Source organism: Microcebus murinus, chromosome 2 (assembly GCF_040939455.1).
Source record: "Microcebus murinus isolate Inina chromosome 2, M.murinus_Inina_mat1.0, whole genome shotgun sequence".
NCBI lineage: Eukaryota > Metazoa > Chordata > Mammalia > Primates > Cheirogaleidae > Microcebus > Microcebus murinus.
The window spans coordinates 117,992,960-118,017,089 of NC_134105.1; the positions used below are offsets into that span (position 1 = coordinate 117,992,960).

The following is a 24,130-nucleotide window of genomic DNA, read 5'->3' on the forward strand; positions in this document are numbered from 1 at the left end:
ACTGGATTTTCTTTCTATCCTGTAAACTCTTTCTTTTTATGACTTTAATTAATTTTTAATTATTTGTAGAGATGTAGTCTCACTACATTGCTCAGGCTGATCTCGAGCTCCTAGTGTCAAGTGATCCTCCTGCCTCCTACCAAAGTGCTGGGATTACAGGCATGAGCCATCATGCCTGACCCCTATAAACTCTTTTTGTTCACTGAATCATGGATTTCAATTAGTTTTTATAAAATGTTTGCATTTGGGGAAAAAAAATAGTCTTTACAAAAAAATCTGACATTTTAACAAAGTAAGAGGTTAACGTTTCCTCTCAGGCATATTCCTCTACATTAATCCCCAGAGAAAACTCCCACAATAATTTTGTTCTTCCTGACTTTACAAATATAAACCAAGACCTGTATGAGAGCCCTTCCTAATCATAACTGTAAAGGATTGATCAGGTCAATTAATTTTTGACAAGATACCAAGGTAATTCACAATAAGGAAAGGATAAGCTTTTCATCAAATGCTGATGGAGCAACTGGATGGCCATATGTCAAAAACAAAACAAACAAAAAAAGACTTCATCCTTACTTCAACCATATACAAAAATTAATTTAAATTGGGTTACAGGCCTAAATGTAAAAGCCAAAACTAGAAAACTCTTAGAAGAAAACATGACTGAAGATCTCAGTGACCTTGGCTTTGGGAAAGATTTCTTTTTTTTTGCGGGGGGGGGGGGGGGGGGGAGATTTCTTAAATGTGATACCAAAAATCCCAAAAACCCCAAAAACAACAGAAGAAAAAATTCAGTGAAATGATTTCATCAAAATCAAAATTTTAGTCTTCAAAAGATACTGTCATAACAATGAAAAGATTAAATTACATATTTGGAGTAAATATTTGCAAAACACTTATCTGACAAAGAACTTATATCTTGAATATAATGAACTCTTACAACCTAATAAAACAAAGTTTAAAATGAGCAAAAGATTTGAACATATACTTCAGCAAAGGAGGTATGAGGATGGCAAATAAGCACACTAAAAGATGTTCAACATCATTTGTCATTAGGGAAATACAAATTAAAATCAGTGAGATGCTATTATACACCCTCTAGAATGGCTAAAATGAAAAAGACTGACCATATGCACTGTTGGTAAGGATAAGGAGCAACTGAAAGTCTCATATAACACTAGTGAGAATATAAAATGGTACAACCACTTTGGAAAACAGTTGTAAACTGACACCAACCACTCCACTCCTAGGTATTTACCCAAGAGAAATAAAAGCATATGCCCACACAAAAACCTGGACACAAATGTTTATAGCAGCCTTATTTGTAAAAGCCAAAATGCATAAATGAAATGCAATATATTCATACAATGGAATACTACTCAGAAATTTTATTTTTTTATTTTTGTTTTGAGACAGAGTCTCGCTTTGTTGCCCAGGATAGAGTGAGTGCCATGGTGTCAGCCTAGCTCACAGCAACCTCAAACTCCTGGGCTCAAGTGATCCTCCTGCCTCAGCCTCCTGAGTAACTGGGACTACAGGCATGTGCCACCATGCCCGGCTGATTTTTTCTATATATATGTTAGTTGGCCAATTGATTTCTTTCTATTTATAGTAAAGACGGGGTCTCGCTCTTGCTCAGGCTGGTTTCAAACTCCTGACCTTGAGCAATCCGCCGGCCTCGGCCTCCCAGAGTGCTAGGGTTACAGGCGTGAGCCACCGCACCCAGCCTACTCAGAAATTTTAAAAACCCAACTACTGACACATAGATCAACCTCAAAATAATCACGTGGATTCAAAAAGCCAGTGAAAAGGGGTCATACTGTATCATCTCAGTTACATAAAATATTAGAAAATACAAACTACAGTGACGGAAAGCAGATCATTGATTGCCTAGGGACTAGAAAAGTGACAGATTACCAAGAATTACAAGGAAACTTGTGGGGTGATAGCTCTTTTCATTATTTGATTTTGGTGATGATTTCACAGGTGTATAGTAGTACAGTAGTCCTTGCTCATCCACAGTTTTGCTGCCCAAGATTTCACTTACTCATGGTCATATGACCAAAAATATTAAATGGAAAATTCTAGAAATAAACAATTCAAAAGTTTTAAATTGTACACCATTCTGAGTGGCATGATGAAATCTTGCATTCTCCCACTCTGTCCTACCCGGCATGTGAATCATCCTTTTGTCTAGTGTATCCATGCCGGATACACTACCTGTCCCTTAGTCATCAATATTACCTGCTTCTGACACCCAACCATCAACACTGTCATCGCTCCATGATCTAAGATCACTGGAAGCAGATGATCCTCCTTTAGACATCATCAAAAGGTGAATAGTACCTAACCTTACATCAATGCCTACATCATTCACCTCATTTTAAATCTCATTACATAGTCTTTCTATCATCTCACATTATCACAATAAAAGTAAATACAACACAGCATATTTTGAGAGAGAGAGGGAGAGAGACCATATTCATATTAACTTTTATTATAGTATATTATTATAATTGCTATTATAATTATTACTAGTTAATTTCGTTAATCTCTTACTGTGCCTAATCTATAAATTCAACTTTATCACAGGCATGTATGTCTAGGAAAAAACATAATGTATATAGGGTTTGCCAGTATCATGGTTTCAGACATCTACTGAGGGTCTTGGAACACACACTGCATGGATAAGAGGGGACTACTGTATATACATCAAGACTTATATTGCACACTTTAAATATATGCATTTTATTGTACGTCGATTACACCCCAATAAAGCTGTAAAAAACTTACAGAAAAAAGTCCTCTTCTTCATCTGAATCATCTTCCAAAAGATTTCTCTGTCAAAAAAAAAAAGAAAAAGAAAAAGACTTGAGTTTTCAGATTCTGAGGGCTTAAGAGATGTCAGGGAGGAGTAACGAAGTAAGTTTTATACTGGTGAAATTTCTTAACTCCAAGATTCCATACAGAGGGAAGAGTAATTATATATCCTTCATTGGAAGCTAAAATACGTGGAACATTTGCAGTCTTTCCAAAGAAAATGCTTATAATTCCAAAATCCTCTAACTGCCTACAAAGTAGAAGAAAGGTCACTGAAGCTGGTGTGGGAGTGAGGAACTACAGGCAATCAGCAAGTCCCCTCTCCTTTCTCCTGCCTTCCAGTCTCTCTCTATTGACAGAACTTAAAAGGGAGCCAGGTGGCAAAGAAGAAATGTAGTTTGTGGAGTCCAACTACAGCAGCAAAGAGAAGAGTATAGAGCATAGAAGGGTAGCTGGGAGCTGAGAGACAAGGGCTTAATAATTGGCATGGTCCACTCAATACACATACACATCTCTACACAACTTTGAGCTTCCAAACAAAAGCAAATTTATATTTTTACCTTATAAAATACAACTATCTGACCAGGTATGATGGCTCACCCCTGTAATCCTAACACTTTGGGAGGCCAAGGTGGGAGGATTGCTTGAGCCTAGGAGTTCAAGACCAGCCTGGACAATAGTGAGACACCCAGCTCTACAAAAAATTAAAAAATTAGTTGGGTGTGGTGGTGCACGCCTATAGTCCCAGCTAGTAGGGATGCTGAGGAAGGAGGGTCACTTGAGCTCTTGGGCCCACGAGTTGGAGGCTGCAGTGAGCTTTGATGAAGCCACTGCACTCTAGCCCAGGCAACAGAATAAGAATGTGTCTCAAAAAAATACAATCTTCCTTAAAATGATGGCAGTCTCACCCTCTCCACAAAGGGAGAAGATATAAAGTTCCAAAAGGAGGCTAACAAAGAGCAAAACCCAGACCTTTCAGACACACAAGAACTCAAACAGTATACAGGTTGAATATCCCTTATCCAAAGTGTTTGGGACCATTAGTATTTCAAATTTTGCATTTTTTCAAATCTTGCAATATTTGCATACACATAATGATACATCTTGGGGATGGGTCCCAAGTCTAAACACAAAATTCATTATGTTTCATATATATCTTATATTTTATACACACCTTATACACACAGCCTGAAGGTAATGTTATACAGTATTTTTAATAACTTTGTGCATAAAACAAAGTTTTGACTGCAACCCATCATATGAGGTCAGATGTGGAATTTTCCACTTGTGCCATCATGTTGGTGCTTAAAATGTTTCCAATTTTGGAGCATTTCAGATTTTGAGATTAGAGATGGTCAACATGTACTACTTGTTTGTAGGCAGAATAATGGATCCCCCAAAATGTCCATGTCCTAATCACCAAAACCTCTGAATGTGTTACTTTGCACGGTAAAAGGACTTTGCAGATGTGATTGAGGAGCTTGAGAGGAGAGGAGAATATCAATATGAATTATTCATGTGGGCCCAATGTTTTAAGAACAAGGGAGTCAGGAATGTCAGAAAGATAGAAAGGGAGAGGGAGACTTGAAGACGTTACACTGATGGTTTTGAAGATAGAAGAAGGAGCATGAGCCAAAAAAGTCAAGCAGCCTCTAGGAGCAAAGAAAGGAAAGAAAACAGTTTTTCCGCTAGAGTCTCCAGAGGCTGGCTGCTGGGACCTTGATTTCAGTCTCATAAGATGCATTTTGGACTTCTGGTCACCAGAACTATAAGATAATAAATTTATGTTGTATTAAATTTGTGAAACTAATACACCATCCATGGATCTTTTCTGAGGAAATTCCTCAAGGAATTAATTACAAGAGCTAAAAAGAAAATTATATCATAAGAAAGATCTTAAGACAGAGACGGATACAATCAATAACCCAAATAAAATGTGTAGTTAAATCTAAATGGTTGATCATAATGTGATTGCAAACTATAAGTTAAAACTACTGAAAAAGAAAAGACATAATATATGGAGAAGCTTAAAAAGAGTGTAAAACTTTTCTAACAAAGCCCAGAAGCTGGATGCGGGAGAGTGAAGTGAGGAAGTGAAAGCATACCAACTTGCTCATCTTGATACGGAGTGGATGGAGGAAGAGGAAATAGGGGTATCACGAAAAAATAAAACAATGGAAGGGGCATAATTTTTGGTGTGTTCACAGAGAATACAGATTTAACAATACTGTTAAAATATAAAGTTAATAACAAAAGAGAGAAGGGAAGGAGGAAGAGAGGGAATAAAATTTCTAAACTGCCTAGTGGTTTGGGGGCAAAAAAGGAGATGAGGAAAAATTATCTAGCCAAAGGTGAAAGGGAAAAGAAGGAAAATATAAGAAATAAATAATGAATACCATTATATCTATGTATAATTAATATACAGCATATAATAAAGAGTAAAAAGTGAAAGAAGAATGTATTCAACAGTCATTTAACAAGTATTTCTGAGCATCTTCTATGTGCTTCTGTGTGCACTGTTCTAAGTACTAGCTACCAGCTTTGAACAAAACAGACAAGAAAATGCAATTGCAATAAATGCTATGTAGAGAATTAAAACAGTGCTCTCAGAAAATGCAATTGCAATAAATTCTATGTAGAGAATTAAAACAGTGATGGAACAGAAAGTGATGGGGTGACTGCACAATATTAAGTTGTCATGGAAAATCACTCTGAAGAGGTGAAATCTAAGCTGAGATCCAAATACAGAGCTGGCCAAAGATCAGGGTGAAGAGCATTCATTGCCAGCAGAGGGCCCGGCTAGCACAGAAAAAGTTCAAATATATTAGTTAATCACAATAAATGTGAATGATTTGATTTAAAATAAAAAAACTATATGTGATTAGGGTTCAAAAAATTCCAGCCAATATCTGTTTATAAGAAAGTCACCTAATTCTAAGTGGGAATGCTTTCAATTTTTCCCCATTCAGTATGATGTTGGCTATGGGTCTATCATATATGGCTTGTATCATTTAGGTATGTTCCTTCTATGCCTATTTTATTAAGTGTTCGTATCATGAAAGGGTGTTGAATTTTGTCAAAAGCTTTTTCTGCATCTATTGAAAGAATCATGTGGTCTTTGTTTTTGCTTCTGTTTATGTGGTGAATTGCATTTATAGATTTACGTATGTTGAACCATCCCTGCATGCCTGGGATGAAGCCCACTTGGTCATGATGGATTATTTTTTTGATAAGCATCTGGATTCGGTTAGCTAAGATTTTGTTGAAAATTTTTGCATCTACATTCATTAGGGATATTGGTCTGTAGTTTTCTTTTTTTGTTGCATCCTTTCCTGGTTTTGATATCAGAGTAATATTCGCTTCATAAAAGGTGTCGGGGAGGTTTCCGTTCTTTTCGATGTTGTGGAATAGTTTCTGCAAGATAGGTACTAGTTCTTCTTTGTAAGTGTAGAACTGATAAATGAATTTAGTAAAGTCTCAGGATACAAAATCAATACACAGAAATCAGAGGCATTCATATATGCCAACAACAATCAAATTGAGACCCAAATTAAAGACTCAATTCCCTTCACAATAGCAACAAAGAAATTAAAGTACCAAGGAATATACTTAATCAAGGAGGTAAAAGACCAATACAGGGAGAACTATGAAACACTGAGGAAGGAAATAGCAGAGGATGTAAACAGATGGAAATCCATTCCATGCTTGTGGATCAGCAGACTCAACATCATTAAAATGTCTATACTACTCAAACTGATCTACAGATTCAATGCAATACCTATTAAAATCCCATCAGCATTCTTCACAGATATAGAAAAAATAATTTTATACTTTGTATGGAACCAAAGAAGACCCCAAATATCAAGAGCAATTCTAGGCAACAAAAACAAAATGGGAGGTATTAATATGCCAGATATCAAACTATATTACAAAGCTGTAGTAATTAAAACAATCTGGTATTGGCACAAAAATAGGAATATTGACCAGTGGAACAGATGTGAGAATCCTGATATAAAACCATCCTCATATAGCCATCTAATTTTTGACAAAGCAGACAAAAACATATGCTGGGGAAAAGAATCCCTTTTCAATAAATGGTGCTGGGAAAACTGGATAGCCACTTGTAGAAGGCTAAAGCAGGACCCACACCTTTCACCTCTCACAAAAATCAACTCACGCTGGATAACAGACTTAAACCTAAGGTATGAAACTATTAGAATTCTAGAGGAAAATGTTGGAAGCACTCTCCTAGACATTGGCCTGGGCAAAGAGTTTATGAAGAAGTCCCCAAAGGCAATCACAGCAGCAACAAAAATAAATAAATGGGACATGATCAAACTACAAAGCTTCTGCACAGCCAAAGAAACAGTCATGAAAGTAAACAGACAACCTACAGAATGGGAGAAAATATTTGCATCCTACGCATCCGATAAGGGGCTGATAACTAGAATATACTTAGAACTCATGAAAATCAGCAAGAAAAAATAATCAAATAACCCTATTAAGAAGTGGGCAAAGGACTTGAACAGAAACTTTTCTAAAGAAGACAGAAGAATGGCCAACAAACATATGAAAAAATGCTCATCATCTCTAATCATCAGGGAAATGCAAATCAAAACCACAATGAGATATCACTTAACTCCAGTGAGAATGGCCTTTATCAAAAAGTCTCGGCCGGGCGCGGTGGCTCACGCCTGTAATCCTAGCACTCTGGGAGGCCGAGGCGGGAGGATTGCTCGAGGTCAGGAGTTCAAAACCAGCCTGAGCAAGACCCCGTCTCTACCAAAATATAGAAAGAAATTAATTGACCAACTAAAAATATATATACAAAAAAAGTTAGCCGGGCATGGTGGCGCATGCCTGTAGTCCCAGCTACTCGGGAGGCTGAGGCAGGAGGATCGCTTGAGCCCAGGAGTTTGAGGTTGCTGTGAGCCAGGCTGACGCCACGGCACTCACTCTAGCCTGGGCAAGAAAGTGAGACTCTGTCTCAAAAAAAAAAAAAAAAAAGTCTCCAAATAACAAATGTTGGCGTGGATGCGGAGAGAGAGAAACACTCCTACACTGCTGGTGGGACTGCAAACTAGTTCAACCTCTGTGGAAAGCAATATGGAGATACCTTAAAGCGATACAAGTGAATCTACCATTTGATCCAGCAATCCCATTGCTGGGCATCTACCCAAAAGATCCAATGACACTCTACAAAAAAGACACCTGCACTCGAATGTTTATAGCAGCACAATTCATAATTGCAAGGCTGTGGAAACAGCCCAAGTGCCCATCAATCCAAGAATGGATTAATAAAATGTGGTATATATATACCATGGAGTACTATTCAGCTCTAAGAAACAACGGTGATATAGCACATCTTATATTTTCCTGGTTAGAGCTGGAACCCATACTACTAAGTGAAGTATCCCAAGAATGGAAAAACAAGCACCACATATACTCACCAGCAAACTGGTATTAACTGAGCAGCACCTAAGTGGACACATAGGTACTACAGTAATAGGGTATTGAGCAGGGGGGAGGGGGGCGGGTATACATACATACATAATGAGTCAGATGTGCACCATCTGGGGGATGGTCATGCTGGAAACTCAGACTTGTGGGGGGAGGGGAGGGAAGGGCATTTATTGAAACCTTAAAATTTGTACCCCCATAATAAGCCGAAATAAAAAAAAGAAAAAAAGAAAGTCACCTAAAACAAATGTCCAAGGATGAAAAAAAGGGGTAGAAAAGATACATCAGCAAATTCTAACAAAAAGAATGTTACAGTTGGCAAGATAAAGAATAACTTTATGCAGGCACAGTGGCTCACCCTGTAATCCTAGCACTCTGGGAGGCCAAGGCTGGCGGATCGCTCAAGGTCAGGAGTTCAAAACCAGCCTGAGCGAGACCCTGTCTCTATCAAAAATAGAAAGAAATTAACTGACCAACTAAAAAAATATATATATACAAAAAATTAGCCAGGCATGGTGGCGCATGCCTGTAGTCCCAGCTACTCGGGAGGCTGAGGCAGTAGGATCGCTTGAGCCCAGGAGATTGAGGTTGCTGTGAGCTAGGCTAATGCCTCAGCACTCACTCTAGCCTGGGCAACAAAGTGAGACTCTGTCTCAAAATATATATATATATATATATATATGTAACATAAAAGATGCTCAAATTCCAAGAAGAAATGGACACATTCAAAATCAAAGGGAGGATTTAATACACTCTTCACAGAGAGAGAAACCAAAGACAAAAATATATAGAATTTTGAAAATAAATAGTAAATTTTATTTTTAAACATCTAAAATATGGAGAAGCCACAAAGGAAATTTAATAAATTCCCAAAAATAGAAATTACATAAGCCACATTCTCTGGCCACATGCAATGGAAATTAAAATGAATAACAAAAGAAAATTTTAAAATGCTTCTAATTAACTCTTATGTTAAAATGTAGATGGAAGTTGAATAGACTATTTAGAAATGAAAGACACTGGGAACATACAGATCAAAATGTGTAAAGCATGGTCAACAGTAGTTCTTAAAGGAAAATGTGACCTTAGATGATACATTTATGAAATCACAAAGATTGAAAATATATAAAATAAGTATTTAACTCGTTAGTTAGGTAAGTTAATCCTAAACAACACACAACCCCAGAAGTCTGAAAGAAAAAGTTTAATTAATTTGATTACATAAAAATGTAAAACTTTTCTATGACTACATTCAGCCCATCTGGTAAATTTGCCCAGATTGAATATGCTTTGGCTGCTGTAGCTGAAGGAGCTCCTTTAGTGGGAATTAAAGCTACAAATGGTGTGGTATCAGCAACTAAGAAGAAACAAAAATCCACTCGGTTAAGATGGGTGACACGTACACAAAGTAGAATCAATTACCAAGCGTACAGGTTTGGTGAACAGTGAGTGGCATGGGCCCAGATTAGAGAGGCCTGTGCACAGAGCTCAAAAACTAGCTCAGCAATATTATCTTGTTTACCAAGAACCCATTCCCACAGCTCAGCTGGTACAGAGTAGCTTCTGGGATGCAAGAATACACCCAGTCAGGTTGAGTTTCTCAATTTGGAGTTTTTTTACTTTTGTGTGGTTGGAATGAGGCTCAACCATATTTACTTCAGTAAGATCCATCTGAGCTTACTTTGCCTGGAAAGCCACAGCAAAAGGAAAGAACTATGTAAATGGGAAAACTTTTCTAGAGAAAAGATATAATGAAGATCTGGCACTTAAGGATGTCATTCATATAGCCATCTTAACTCTAAAGGAGAGCTTTGAAGGGCACATGACAGAGGATAACACAGAAGTCGGAATCTGCAATGAAGATGGATTTGGAAGGCTAACTCCAACTGAAGTTAAGGATTACTTAGCAATAAAGTTACCGAACAATCCTGAATTTCAGATAATCTGTCAACTTAAAGATGTTTAAAGTACATATGTTTTGCAAACTTTTTGCACACTTATTTCTACATAGTTTAAATTGATTGATGTTTTTTAAATGACACTTATAAATCATAAAAAACTGTTAACCCCCACCCCTCAAAAACTTAAAACTTGAAGAACATAAAACATTGATGGGACTCAGACAATAGCACCCAAAATGAAGACCTTAGAAGCAAAACTTTTTCTCTGATCTCCTGTCCTCCTGTCCCTCATTCCCATTCTTCCCTGAAGCTATCCATAGAAACTAGATTCCTCTTCTCCAAGGTGGGTCATAAAAGTCAGAACCCCTTTTCCCCAAAGCCAGCCATAAAACCTAAAATTATTCTGTGTAAAAACTGTGAAGCTATCTGATCTACCTTGTTTGACTGTAGGTCATAAGACTCCCATTCCAGTGGGGGTCCTGCCCCATATCCTGGAAGAAGGAATTCATGCCCAGAAAGACCAAGAATCATCTAGACAGAAAGGGTTTCCCCACTGCATCTATTAACACTAGATCATACCCTTTTGTCCAATCATATTTCTGTATGGTTGTCCATACTTTGTTGAACCTAAGCATAAAAATGGAAAATTTCCCCTATATCTTTGGATCTTCATTCTGAAGGCTCCCATAAATGCATGTTAAATAAATTTGTATGTCTTTTCTCTTATCAATCTGCCTCATGTCAATGATTTTTTGGTGAACTTTTGGGAAGCCAGGGGCTTTGGGTCCCTACAACATCAAAAACAAGTTTAAAAGGTAAGCAACATACTGGGGAAAAAATCTGCAACATACTTTCAGACAAAGTATCTCACATATTATAAAAAGAGCTTTGACAAATCAGTAAGAAAAAGAGACATTATAGAAAAACTGCAACATCTGGGGGATGGTCATGCTTGAAGCTCTAACTCAAGGGGGGAGGGAGGGCATGGACAATATACGTAACCTTAACATTTGTACCCCCATAATATGCTGAAATAAAAAGAAAAAAAAAAGAAAAACAGTCAAAGGATAAGAATAGATAATTCATAACAGGAGAAATAGCCAATGATCACATTAAAAGATGTTCAAAATCAATAATATTCAGGGAAATGTATTAATTTATCCTTTAATAAATATTTCTTGAGTGATATTCCAGCTGATAAGTAACAATCATTAATGATGTAGTTTATTTGGCTTAAAGGATAATGATATTATTATAGTTGTACATTGAGAAACAAATATGAAAACTAATGCCTTTTTACATGTTCACTGAACAAACATGAGGGCTGGGGATACAATGTCAAAAGAATATAATGGGACACAATGAGATACCACTTCACACCCACTAGGCAGATAATAAATGTTGGTAAGAATGCAGAGAAATTGGAACCGTCATACCTTGCTGGTGGGAATGTAAAACTTGTGCAGTTACTTTGGAAAATAGTTAGGCAGTTCTTCAAAAGGTTGAACATAAAATTACAATAATACTCAGCAATTCTACTTCTAGGTATATACCCAAGAGAAATGAAAACATATTCAAACAAAAACTTGTATGCTAATGTTCACAGCAGCAGCATTCATAACAGCCAAAAAGTAGGAAAAATCCCAAATCTCTATCAACTAATGAATGGATAACAAAACATGATATACTGGCCGGGCGCGGCGGCTCACGCCTGTAATCCTAGCACTCTGGGAGGCCGAGGCAGGCGGATTGCTCGAGGTCAGGAGTTCGAAATCAGCCTGAGCAAGAGTGAGACCCCGTCTCTACTATAAACAGAAAGAAATTAATTGGCCAACTAATATATATAGAAAAAAATAAGCCAGGCATGGCGGCGCATGCCTGTAGTCCCAGCTACTCGGGAGGCTGAGGCAGGATTGCTTGAGCCCAGGAGTTTGAGGTTGCTGTGAGCTAGGCTGATGCCACGGCACTCACTCTAGCCTGTGCAACAAAGCGAGACTCTGTCTCAAAAAAAAACAACAAAAAAACATGATATACTAATACAATGGAATGTTATCAGCAACATGAAGGAATGAAGTACTGATACATACCGCAACATTGATGAATTCTGAAGACATGCTAAATCAAAGAAGCCAGTCACAAAAGGCTACATATTATATGATTCCATTTCTATAAAATGTCCAGAATATGCAAATCTATAAACAGCTGCCTAGGGCTGAGGAAAATGGGGGATGACTGCTAAGGGGTACAAGATTTCTCTTTGGGATGGTGAGATGTCCTAAAATTGATCATGATTACAGTTGCACAACTCTGTAAATACATAAAACCCACTGAATTATGCACTTCAAATGGGTGAGTTGTATGGTGTATGACTTATATCTCAATAAAGTTATAACCAAAAAAGTATAATAGGAAAGAGGAACAAAACCTTAAAAAGTTTTAAAAAGTAATTTATAGATTACTAGAACCAGTTATTTAACTTCTTAATATGGTAAACATCAAAAAGGAGGTCTCTAAACCAGTCAATTTTATTCAGTTCTTGTGTCTAACATCCTATTTTTACAATAAATTGTGGTAGTAATCAACCAACAATTTAAAGAGAAAATAACACAGTTACAGTCTCAGTAGTGGAACTTTAGACTGTCCACTTTATATTTTTAAGTATATACATAAAACTCATTTTAAAAGTTTAACAGCAATTAGTCTATTGGTAGATTCTATTTCCCACCAGGAAAAAAAAACTGTAGAAAGAGAATAAGGGGAGGACAGATATTTCCTGTATTGTACTAAAAGTTACTTATAAATCATAAGATGTTGGATAGAGTAAATAACATGAAATTCTGAGGTTGTAGAAAACAGGAGCATGTAAAACAAAGTCAAGTAGGATAAAAACTCTGCAAAGGAAGACCATGCCCTCCAATTTTTAGCACAGCACCTAGCCCATAGTAGGTATTCAATAAATATTTGCTGAATGAATCAGGAAATAAAAGAATGGCAAGAAGGAAGTAAGGGAGGGCTTCGGTTGCTGGATAAAAAGAGTAAGAACATTAATTCCTCCTCTTAATAAGTATGCATTGGGTACTTATTCTAAAAGTAACCTATCTACAACATTCATATCAAATGTTGTCATCTAAAATGCTGCATAATTTCTAGATTTATATATATTTGTATAGAATGTTCTGTAATAAACTAGAAATTTTTTTTTTTTTGAGACAGTCTCACTCTATTGCCTGGGCTAGAGTGCCGTGGCATCAGGCTAGCTCACAGCAATCTCAAACTCCTGTGCTCAGGCGAGCCTCCTGCCTCAGCCTTCTGAGTAGCTGAGACTACAGGCATGCACCACCATGCCCAGCTAATTTTTTATATATATAATTTTAGTTGGTCAATTAATTTCTTTCTATTTTTCGATGGGGTCTCGCTCTTGCTCAGGGTAGTCTCAAACTCCTGACCTCAAGTGATCTGCCAGCCTCAGCCTCCCAGAGTGCTAGGATTACAGGCATGAGCCACCGGGCCCGGCCTAAACTAGAAATTAAAATATTATATAAGATAGTTTGGACTCTGAGACAATTACAGGTCTAGAATTCTTTATGTGCAATCCTAAAATCTAAAATGTTCTGAAAAGCAAAAGGTTTTGAAGGAAAACCTGACCTGACTTGATGTTAGCTAATTTATTTATATCACTTTATTTATATATTTAGTTAATCACACATTTCACTGAGAAATATTAATACTTTTGGAGGTACTGTTCCAGACCTCAAAAAAGGCTATTATATAATATGGTCTTATCTATCTTTCTAAAATCTGAAAAATTCTGAATTCCAAATATATTTGGTTCCAGAAATCTTAATAAGATATTAAGTATTTGTATCAAATTTCTTTTGAAAAACTAGAAAGAAGGTGTGAGAGTAATGATTTGATCAGTAATAGAAGTAGAATTCAGATGAGGCACCAATGTGAATAACATACTTTTTAATGTTTACTATGAAGAAAACAAGTAGGATTAGGATATAGTCATAAACTTTATATTTTTAATATTATTTACAAAGGGAATGAAAACACATTTTGAATCTTTCTTTTTTAAAGCTTAAGATTCTGAACTTACCCTTTCACTTTTCACAGAACCAGTGACATCATCATCATTTAGGTGGCGCTTGAACTTGGGAGGCATATTTTACTCCCCAAGTACTTTCTACTTCCCAGCAAAATAAGTATTCACCACCTTAAAGAGAAAACAAATGTTATCAGATTTGAGACTTTAGGGTATAAGCCAAAGTACTTACAACTGTTTGCAAGACCCTGTATTATGGGGCCTCTCTCTCTTTTCTGACTTTAACTACTTCCCTCTCACTTGCTCCATTCCAGTGACTAAGCCTCTATGCTAGGCCTCAACACATAAGAAATAGTTAAAACCATGAGAAAATGGATCTAACTTCCCCAGGAGAACACATGTAGGAAATGAGTGACTTAAGGTTTTTATAAAATAAAAAGGCAGATAGTAGAGGGGGAAAATAGAAGGTGGTCCTTTGAAAATGAGACATTGAATGCTTTATAATTTTAACTTAGAGTCAGAAGACAGGGGATGTTTCTTTCTTTTAGTCAGTTGCTTAAGCAATGATTCAGTTTCCTCATCTGTAAAATACTGATTTCTAGGCATCTGCATGGAGTTGGGATGGTCAAATTATATAACACACGCAAAAACTTTCTGCAAAGTATTGGTGCAAGTATTGGTACCAAAGGGGTGTTTGGTAAACCCTGGTGTGATATCATGACTTATAATGAGATATATGTTTGGTCTTTGTCCCCATTTTCTGATATATGGCTCCTAAACCCCTAGGAACCTCCAGAGTGGTAAGTGTCTTTTTGTATGTTTATGAGATAACTGGTGGCTGGCAGCCCCTAGGTAGCTTCAGGATGTGGGCTGGTCACAGGTAAGACAAAGGAATGATTAGAGGGCTGAGACTTTTCAGCCCCACTTCCCAACCTCCTGGGAGAGGAGAGGGGCTGAAAGTTGATTTCCAATGGCCAATGATGTAATCAATCACACCTACTAATGAAGCCACCATAAAAACCCAAAAGGACAGGGTTCAAAGAGTTTCCAGGTAGCTGAACACATGGAGGGTCCTGGAGGGCGGCACCCCTGGAGAGAGCATAGAAGCTCTTCACCCCTTCTTCCATAAGTTGCCCTATGCATCTCTTCCATCTGGCTATTCATCTGTAAAGTACTTCCTTAAGTTCTGTGAGCCACTCTAGCAAATGAATATAAGAAGTGGATTGGGGGACCCCGATTTACAGCTAGTCAGTCAGAAGCACATAAAACAACCTGGGGCTTGTGACTGGCATCTGAAGTGGGGAGCAGTCTTGTGGGACTAAGCCCTCAACCTGTGGGATCTGATGCTATCTCCAGGTATTAATATATAGTGTCAGAATTTAATTGAATTAGAGGATACCCATCTGGTGTCTGATGGAGAATCTAATGCAGAATTGCCTGCCTGCTGGTGGGGAAAGATGCCCACACATTTTGGTGTCACTGAAGTACTCCATGTTGAGAAAGAGTAGGAGAAACTGAGTTTTCTTCCTATACCAAAACTAAACAAAGCCAGTTGTCTTTGATGCAGAATGTCTCACAAACTTTTCTATGCTAATATGCATTATGACTTTCCAGTAAAATGCTTGAGTACGCAACATATTCAAAAGTTTATTGAGAAAAAGTTGTCCTATACAAACAATGAATTTTCAGTACTTTGGGTGAGATAGTGAACACGCAGTAATTCAGAATAGCTAAGAGGTACTGAATGTTTTATAATACTATGCGCCAGGCACTGCACTCAGTGATATACATGCATATTCTCTTTTACTTTTAATGATACTTCTTTGAAGTAGACACTAAGATACTAAGAGCAAACTAAGGCTTAGTAAAATAACAGTGATAATCACTTCACTCATTGAAACAGCAGAGATATAGGCCTAAATTAGTCAATGGCTATGCATATTATTAATGCATTATACATTATGGCATGCATTATGTTTCAATTATCTATTCAATTAGTTGCCCATGGGTTTATACAATTCTGTTCTAGAAAGATATTAATAGCACTTCTCTGTAATAACCCAGTAGCCCTCTTTCCTCTTCCACAGTAAGAAACACCTCTAAGATCTATAAATTATGTATAGACATCAGCTTGTTGGTTAATGTCATATACTAAAAAAAGAATAAACAAGCCCAGGGTCTAGTTTCTTTTTCTTTTTTTTTTTTTTTTTTGAGACAGAGTCTCACTTTGTTGCCCAGGCTAGAGTGAGTGCCGTGGTATCAGCCTAGCTCACAGCAACCTCAAACTCCTGGGCTCAAGCGATCCTTCTGCCTCAGCCTCCCGAGTAGCTGGGACTACAGGCATGCGCCACCATGCCCGGCTAAGTTTTTCTATATATATTAGTTGGCCAATTAATTTCTTTCTATTTATAGTAGAGACGGGGTCTCACTCTTGCTCAGGCTGGTTTCGAACTCCTGACCTTGAGCAATCCTCCCGCCTCGGCCTCCCAGAGTGCTAGGATTACAGGCGTGAGCCACAGCGCCCGGCCTAGGGTCTAGTTTCATACACCAAAAAAATAATATTTTAAGTTAGCCTCCTGTCAAAACAAATTGACACAAACACTTTTCTTTGATAAAAAATGCTTCCAAAACAGAATATTAACCACTTAACAAAAACCTAACTTTTGCTGCCTGAGTAACAGCTCTAGAGTTCTTCACTCTACAATATTTCTGTCACGTACATCTGGCCCATTTTATACTTCATACTTTGATTTCAGCATAATTCATTTATGCAGAAATGTTACAGAATGCATGAGAAAGCAGATGACAAGCAAATAACTGAAGAACTTGAGCTTTCCTTTAAATTATATCTGTATTTTATTCATATTTTAAATCCTACAAAGGGCTGACTCAACATCCCAAAGCAAACAACAGGCAGAGTTATATAACATCTTGATGAGACTTACAGTAAAGCTACAATCTTAATGATGAGCAAACCTTATATTCAGGTCTCATGACCCAAGGATGAGCCTCATGAAGGCAAAGAAATCTATGTCAGACAAACAGAAAACCCATCAGTAAAGCAGCAGGCAGATCAATCAGCTAACTTGATGAACTTTGATGTTATCTGCAACTGATTATTTATTAGCAACTGATGATATCTTCACCAAACAACTAGTGAAAATAAATCTTGTGCAGAAAGTAGAGTTGAACATATTCTGCCTAAGATTTCTCCTCCAAGTAATACATAAGAATTCAGGTGTCTGTGTCTAGATATGCATACAAATAAGAGAGCCATCATGATGTATTTCCACACTGAGGGTAGACCACCACTACACAATTCACTTAAAAAGTGCCACACCACCGTATACTTCTTATATATCAACATGCACCTAAAATTTCAGGTGTGCATTTTGGGAAGTAGTGTGTTCTCTATTCGATGGCTTTGAATCTGGGCAGAGGCTTTTCTTTTCCCAGCCTCCATTCCCTTTCTGACTCCTCTTCCTCTCATCAGCAGTTCTTGCTAGGCGCAATTTCACAAAAATAAAGTGACCTGGATGGACACAGACTGGAGATGTTATTCACAAAACCTATCAATGTTATGATTAACCTATCAGTGTTATGATTCACTCCCAACCTTCCGGTCATTATAAACGCAGCAAGGCTGGCGCACTTTCTCGCAACCCTTTAAATAAAGAAACAATTCCGGGCCCTCCAGCAGGCAGCTCGGTTCACCCCTCACACCCCATCTGTCGCACCAGGCCACGTCCCCAATACCTGCTCCTTCCTTCCCCGAGGTACCCCGCACACTCGGGGTGCCTTTCACTCTTAACAAACCTTCCCCATCCACGGCACTGTTCTCTTCCCATCACCCCAGAGCTCCCCTCAATTCCAATTCTTCTCCCCTTCAACCGCCCCCCACGCCCCATCCGCACACCCCAGTCCCCGCCGTCCTTGCCTTCGACACCCCGGCCGCAGCCTTCTCCCTCTCAGGGCTCCCTCCCCCGGCGCCCGGAGCCCGCCCCAGCCCGGCTCGGACGTTGGGGGCGGTGAGGTAGGGGCGTCGTCGTTTCCTTCCTCCTCACACCAGCCCCTCCCGCTGGGAACAGGCCGGCGCCAGTACCTGTGGCTCCCGGGAACTCCCGGCAGCTCTCCCGGGCGGGCGGTGCTGGGCGGGCGGGGGAAGGAGCCGGAAGCGGAGGAAAAAGGCTGGGAGGGGGAGACCCTGGGCGCGGACCCGGCGTCGGCCGCAGCGCCGCAGCTGCGCCCCCGCTCATCGAGAGCATTGGCGCTCCGCGGCCTGGCGCCAGGCGGAGGGGGCGGGGCCAGGCCGCGGAGATCGTCGAAGGAATCGATTCCGCCGTCTGCTCCACCGCGGGCGGTTTGGATGCTGGTCCCCAAGATTATGTTGTGTTTTAGGGAGGAACAACGACTGGCCCTCGATGTCTCTGCCGGGAACCAGGGTGCGTGGCAGGCGCTCAGGGGAAGTGGATGAGGCTCCGAGAGGTCATTCAGGGCGGAGGGCTGAGGTTCATGACGCGGGTTGATGAGGCGTTCATGGGGCAGAGCCGTGTGCGGGGTCCGTCCCCGGGGTAAGGAGGTCGAGTGGCAAGAGGAGGATGGCTCACAGCTCCAGGACCTGCTTCGGGTTCCTCTGTGGCCTTTGGTATTTGATCTCCTGTTTATGGAATCAGTGTTAGACCTGGAGAAAGAAATGTTAGGCTCCTAGTCCATCCTTCTTTTAGCTACTAGGAATATCTGGTCCAGAGAGATTTACTTAAAGCCACACAGCTATCGTGGACCGATTTGGGATGAGGGCTCAGTGTTCTTTTCCCTGTTTCTCCTAGTGATAATCTAAAATAACTAGGTCCATACACCTGAGTGTACAGGTTTCAGGTGGGAAGTCACTCTCGCATGGCCATTGCTCTTACGCCCATCATTTGGTATCACATTTAAACCTCCAAGCCTGCAGTAGCCTGCATAGAAATCCAAAAACAATTCCAATTTTGTTTTTGCATTCTCTTGTTTGTTTTATTCTCCCTTCCTCCCACGCCCCACCTGGATTATTTTATTCATTTTTTCCTGTCATTTATTTACTACGTATCTTTTTTAACTTAATACGGTATCTATGGGTCCTTTGTTGATACAGTGTTTTAACTGCCTGAAATACTGTGCCAGGAAATTTCTAAAAATATTATAAAAATAAGAGGGGGTGTTCAAGAACAAGAAGTAGACAAGAGAACAGGAGGAGGAAGGCTCTGAGGACACTAAAGGAAAGGAGAGACTAGACATTCTGTTACCAGCTGATCTTTTGGTTGGTGGTTATTTTGACACACAAAAAAATGCACTAATTTATAGCTGGTTGTGGTGGTTCTCACCTGTAATGCTAGCACCGAGGGAGGCCAAGAGGGGAGGATCCCTTGAGCTCAGGAGTTTGAGACCAGCCTGAGCAAGAGTGAGACCTCTGTATCTACAAAAAATAGAAAAACTAGCCAGGCATGGTGGCACGCACCTTGTCGTCCCAGCTACTAGGGAGGCTGAGACAGGAGGATGGCTTGTGCCTAGGAGTTTCAGGTTGCAGTGAGCTATGATGTCCCACGGCAATCTAGCCCAGGCAACAGAGTGAGACCCTGTCTCAAAAAAAAAACCCAAAAAACAAACAAAAAACTGACTACCCCAAACTCCATAGATGACTCAGAAGTTATTTTTTTCTTCTACACTTTTTCGTATCTGTATATATGCTTGTTGTGAGGGGCTTCTCTACCTTGGTGCCTTAGCCAATTAGAGCTGTAGTCAGTTACAGCCTCAGCCCGTGGACATTGACAACTTAAAGTAGGATTATTGAGCTCTATAGGCATGTCACTGTATAGCTTCTATGCATAATTCATTCTTTTTCTTTATTTTTTAACCATAATTCTTCAGTTGTACCAATTATTTGGTATGATTGCTTAGGAGAGGGTAATGTAAGCCCCACCCTTTAAATCACCTGAACAAAGTCCCTTTGACTATCCCCACTTGTGAAAGTTTAGAAAATGTCATCTTACAGTTAATATGAATCAAATGTACCAGTAAGTCTGAAAGATTATAAATATTAATAGTACTAGCTTAGAATCAGAGCTCTGGGCAACTTGAGCTATTTGATTATTTCCTCCCCTGTTTTATTTTTCGTGCGCTCCAGTTATTTCATGCGCTTCACCTAGTCCTTTAATTTTCTTTTCTCTTTTTCAACATGAGATCTTCACCGTTAAGTGGGCCTGGTGTCCTCCTAGCTACAGAATCTATGTCTTGCCCTCTTCCAAGATTAAATCTCTGGGCTTCTGCTGGGATAGAGAAGGGAATCTGAGCATCTGACTGATTCTTAACCAGACTGTCATCCCTCCTATGTTTAGCCCACATCATGCCCTCTTCCAGCATTACCTGGTGCTTCCAATTCCTGAGCCATATTCAGGGTTTAACTGTATAAATCAGGTTGCTTCATGCCCTGTTTCGGATTCCTATTTCTCAAATCTGCTGAGGTAATTGCCGCTTGATTCATCTACTTTCCAGCTTTCAATATTTCGTTGCTTCCCATGAGGCAGAAAAAGAAGTGCAAATCAGGCGGGTCACAGTGGCTCCCACCTGTAATCCTAGCACTCTGGGAGGCAGAGGCAAGAGGATCACTTGAGTTTAGGAATTGGAGATCAGCAAGAGCAAGACCTCACCTCTACTAAAAATAGAAAAAATTAGCTGGGTGTGGTGGCACGCACCTATAGTCCCAGCTCCTGGAGATGCTCAGGTGGGAGGATCACGTTAGCCCAGGAGTTTGAGGTTACTGTGAGCTAGGCTGATGCCATTTCACTGTAGCCTAGGTGACAGAGTGACACTCTGTCTCAAAAAAAAAGTGCAAATCAGTTATGAGTATGTGAACAAATGTTCAACATTACTCAAAATGTAAATCAAAATAAACAATGAAATATCATTTTTCATCTACCAATGTCTGGAAAGGAAGGAGTTAAGCAGAAGATCTATCCATTCTCTCCTTTCATAGGGGAATAGGACGAGGAAAGCAAGCAAGCATGTGATTCTTATAAATATGGTAGTAACATACCTCCTGACAAACTAATGGTATTTGCTAGCAGAAAAATCTGTGTATCTATGGAATTCCTCTAGCAAGATGTCCCTGGGCTGGGATTGCATATGGTAAACACATCAGGAATCTATGTAGGTTTGAGGGGTATGACTCCCTGGAAAATACCATGGAAGTTATGTAACTTAGCATAAAATGGAGATGTTTCATACTGAATTGGCTCCTTATTTAGAAACCACATCTATTATCCTGGGCCAGGGTGCTTCCAAAGCAAAAGGAAAGGACCTGGAGAGTAACACTGAGAGTCCTGGCCCTCTCCCTACTTTGTACCTTTTGATTACTGTTATCCTTGATATTATTAGTAAAGATACTGGGTAAGAGCTCTGATTTGTTTGAGTATGATTTTACAATTTGATCCTCTGTGTTAGCTCAGTAGCAAAGATCAAAAAATTTGATAATATGAAGTTGGGTGTGTATGTGATCTCTTGTATGGGGAGCAGGGTGGGAGGAACAAGCATTCTTAAACACTGTTGTTGGGAGTATAAATTGATGCATTTTGTTAAGTTCATAGTAACAATATATGTGAAAATTTTATAGGGAGTTCCTTTTGCTCTAACAATTCCACTTCTAAAATTTATCCCATAGATATACAAGTTATATAAAAGTATACTGTAAAAATATTCTTTACAGGATTTTTGTAATAGTAAGACTGGAAAAAAAACAACAACCTTGAACTGTCCCACAATAGGAAATTGCTGAAATAAGTCATGATATATCCGTTCACTGGAATAGTATACAGCCATTAAAATGAAGTAGATAGAGCTACATGTGCCAACATGGAATAGCTCTGTAATATGTTGTTGTAAGGTGAGAAAAGCAAGGTACAAAACAATATGTAGACTCTACTTCTATTTGAGAATCTCTCTCACTCTCTCTCTCTGTCTGTCTCACACACACACACACACACACACACACACTCATGCATGCTAGGAGGATAACTCGAAGTCTGGCACAGAAAGGGTTGTGGACTCAGTTGTGTCCCCTCAAAATTCATTTGTTGAAGTCCTAACCTCCTATGTGGCTGTATTTGGAGATAGAGCCTTTAGAACAGTAATTAAGGTTAAATGAGGTCCTAAGGGTAAAACCCTGATCTGACAGGGCTAGTGTCTGATTGTATGGGCATGGAGAAGAGGTCCTATGAGGACACAGTGAGCAGGTGGAAAGAGAGGCCTCACCAGAAACCAACCTTCATGGTACCTTCATCTTAGATTTTTAGCATCCAGAACTGCAAGAAAATAAATTTCTGTGTTTAAGCCAACCAGTCCATAGTATTTTGATATGGCACCCCTAATAGCCTAATACAAAAGAAAACTTTTTCTTGATGTGTGGTGATTTGTACTATTGGAATATTTTTACCATGTGTATCACTATTTCAATTAAAACAACAATAGAGGCTCTTCCACTAAAATTGGGACTAGTTGGTCAGTTAATTTAAAAAGTTAAAGTGGTACATATAAAATGGCAAATATATGACCTTTTTATTTTGACTCAAATATATAATTATACATACATTCACTCACCAGTCTTTGAGGTAGGCCCAAGACCTTTTATCTGAGTATGAATTTGCTGGTTGGAGCACCCCTATCTTTAGTATAAATTGCATTTTTTTATGATTTCCAGTTTCATTTTCTCAAAAGTAGATCAAGAACTTAAAGACACCTTTCAAGCAATTTGAGTGCCAAGTCAGTTCAGATTTGTACAGTTTTTTCTCCCAAAGTCTTACAGATTTGTCTTACCCATACCTAGTTCTATAGTAATTTTTGTTCGTTGTTCATCTTTATCAATTTAGTTTAGTTTTTTTTTTTTTTTTTTTTTGAGACAGAGTCTCGCTTTGGTGCCCAGGCTAGAGTGAGTGCCGTGGCATCAGCCTTAGCTCACAGCAACCTCAAACTCCTGGGCTCAAGCGATCCTTCTGCCTCAGCCTCCCGAGTAGCTGGGACTACAGGCATGTGCCACCATGCCCGCCTAATTTTTTCTATATATATTAGTTGGCCAATTAATTTCTTTCTATTTATAGTAGAGACGGGGGTCTCACTCTTGCTCAGGCTGGTTTCGAACTCCTGACCTCGAGCAATCCGCCCTCCTCAGCCTATCAATTTAGTTTTTAAAGGAACAATAACTTTCTATTTGTATTGTACTAGTTTAAACATTTAATTAGATTCTATAAGTATAATAGGCATAAATACTTTAGGTTACAAATACAAATTGACTCTTGTAAGCATATAGCTCAACTGGTTAGGAAAGGAAGTGCACAGGTGTCATATAGCTAACCATTAGCCTCTCCAGCTCAGAGGGCCTTGGTGTCACGTAAATTTGGTGTTATTCATAGTTTTGATTTTGAAACAATGTCAAACTTACCAAATGATAAGTCAAAGAACTCTTGTAAATGCTTTATCCAGATTCACTGGTCATTAACATTTCTTTCTAATGTTGACCTCAATTCCAACTCATAAATGGATTTCATGACTCACAGTGTAAATAAAATGGAAATAATTCAGCCCTGTTTTTGTTTCCCAGCAGATGAAGAAACAGAGGGCCAGAGAGATTAAGTGGCTTGTTAACATTTTGCTTCATTTGCTTTATTCTTTCTAAATATATATCCCCTGCCATTATTTGTTAGTCACAGACATCATGCCTCTTTATCCATAAATACTTCAGTGCATATCTCCTAAGAACAAGAGTATCCCCTTTATGCCTACAGTTCTATTGTCAAATTCAGAACATTTAACATCGAATACAATACTATTTTCTAATACAGCATCTGTAATTAGTTTGCCAGTGGTTTCATTTATGTCTTTT

The 24,130-nt window shown here is 38.9% G+C and overlaps 1 protein-coding gene and 1 pseudogene across 2 annotated transcripts in view; one reads left to right on the plus strand and one right to left on the minus strand.

The window, feature by feature from the left end:
• VAMP4 (vesicle associated membrane protein 4) overlaps nt 1–18,501 on the minus strand; it is a 38,850-nt gene extending 20,349 nt beyond the window's left edge. Inside the window, exons 1-3 of one of the 2 annotated variants that reach the window (XM_012765136.2) lie at nt 18,329–18,501; nt 14,281–14,397; nt 2,794–2,840 (exon numbers count right to left, since the gene is read on the minus strand). In XM_012765136.2, the coding sequence (XP_012620590.1) occupies nt 2,794–2,840; nt 14,281–14,346 (113 nt within the window). In that variant the 5' untranslated portion in view covers nt 14,347–14,397; nt 18,329–18,501. Of the gene's footprint in view, nt 1–2,793; nt 2,841–14,280; nt 14,398–18,163; nt 18,309–18,328 lie in introns of those variants that run through there. The other variant, XM_012765137.2, reaches the window with a different exon arrangement.
• Nucleotides 9,523–10,246, plus strand: LOC105871682 (proteasome subunit alpha type-2 pseudogene; annotated as a pseudogene).
• Nucleotides 18,502–24,130: the final 5,629 nt, after the last annotated feature.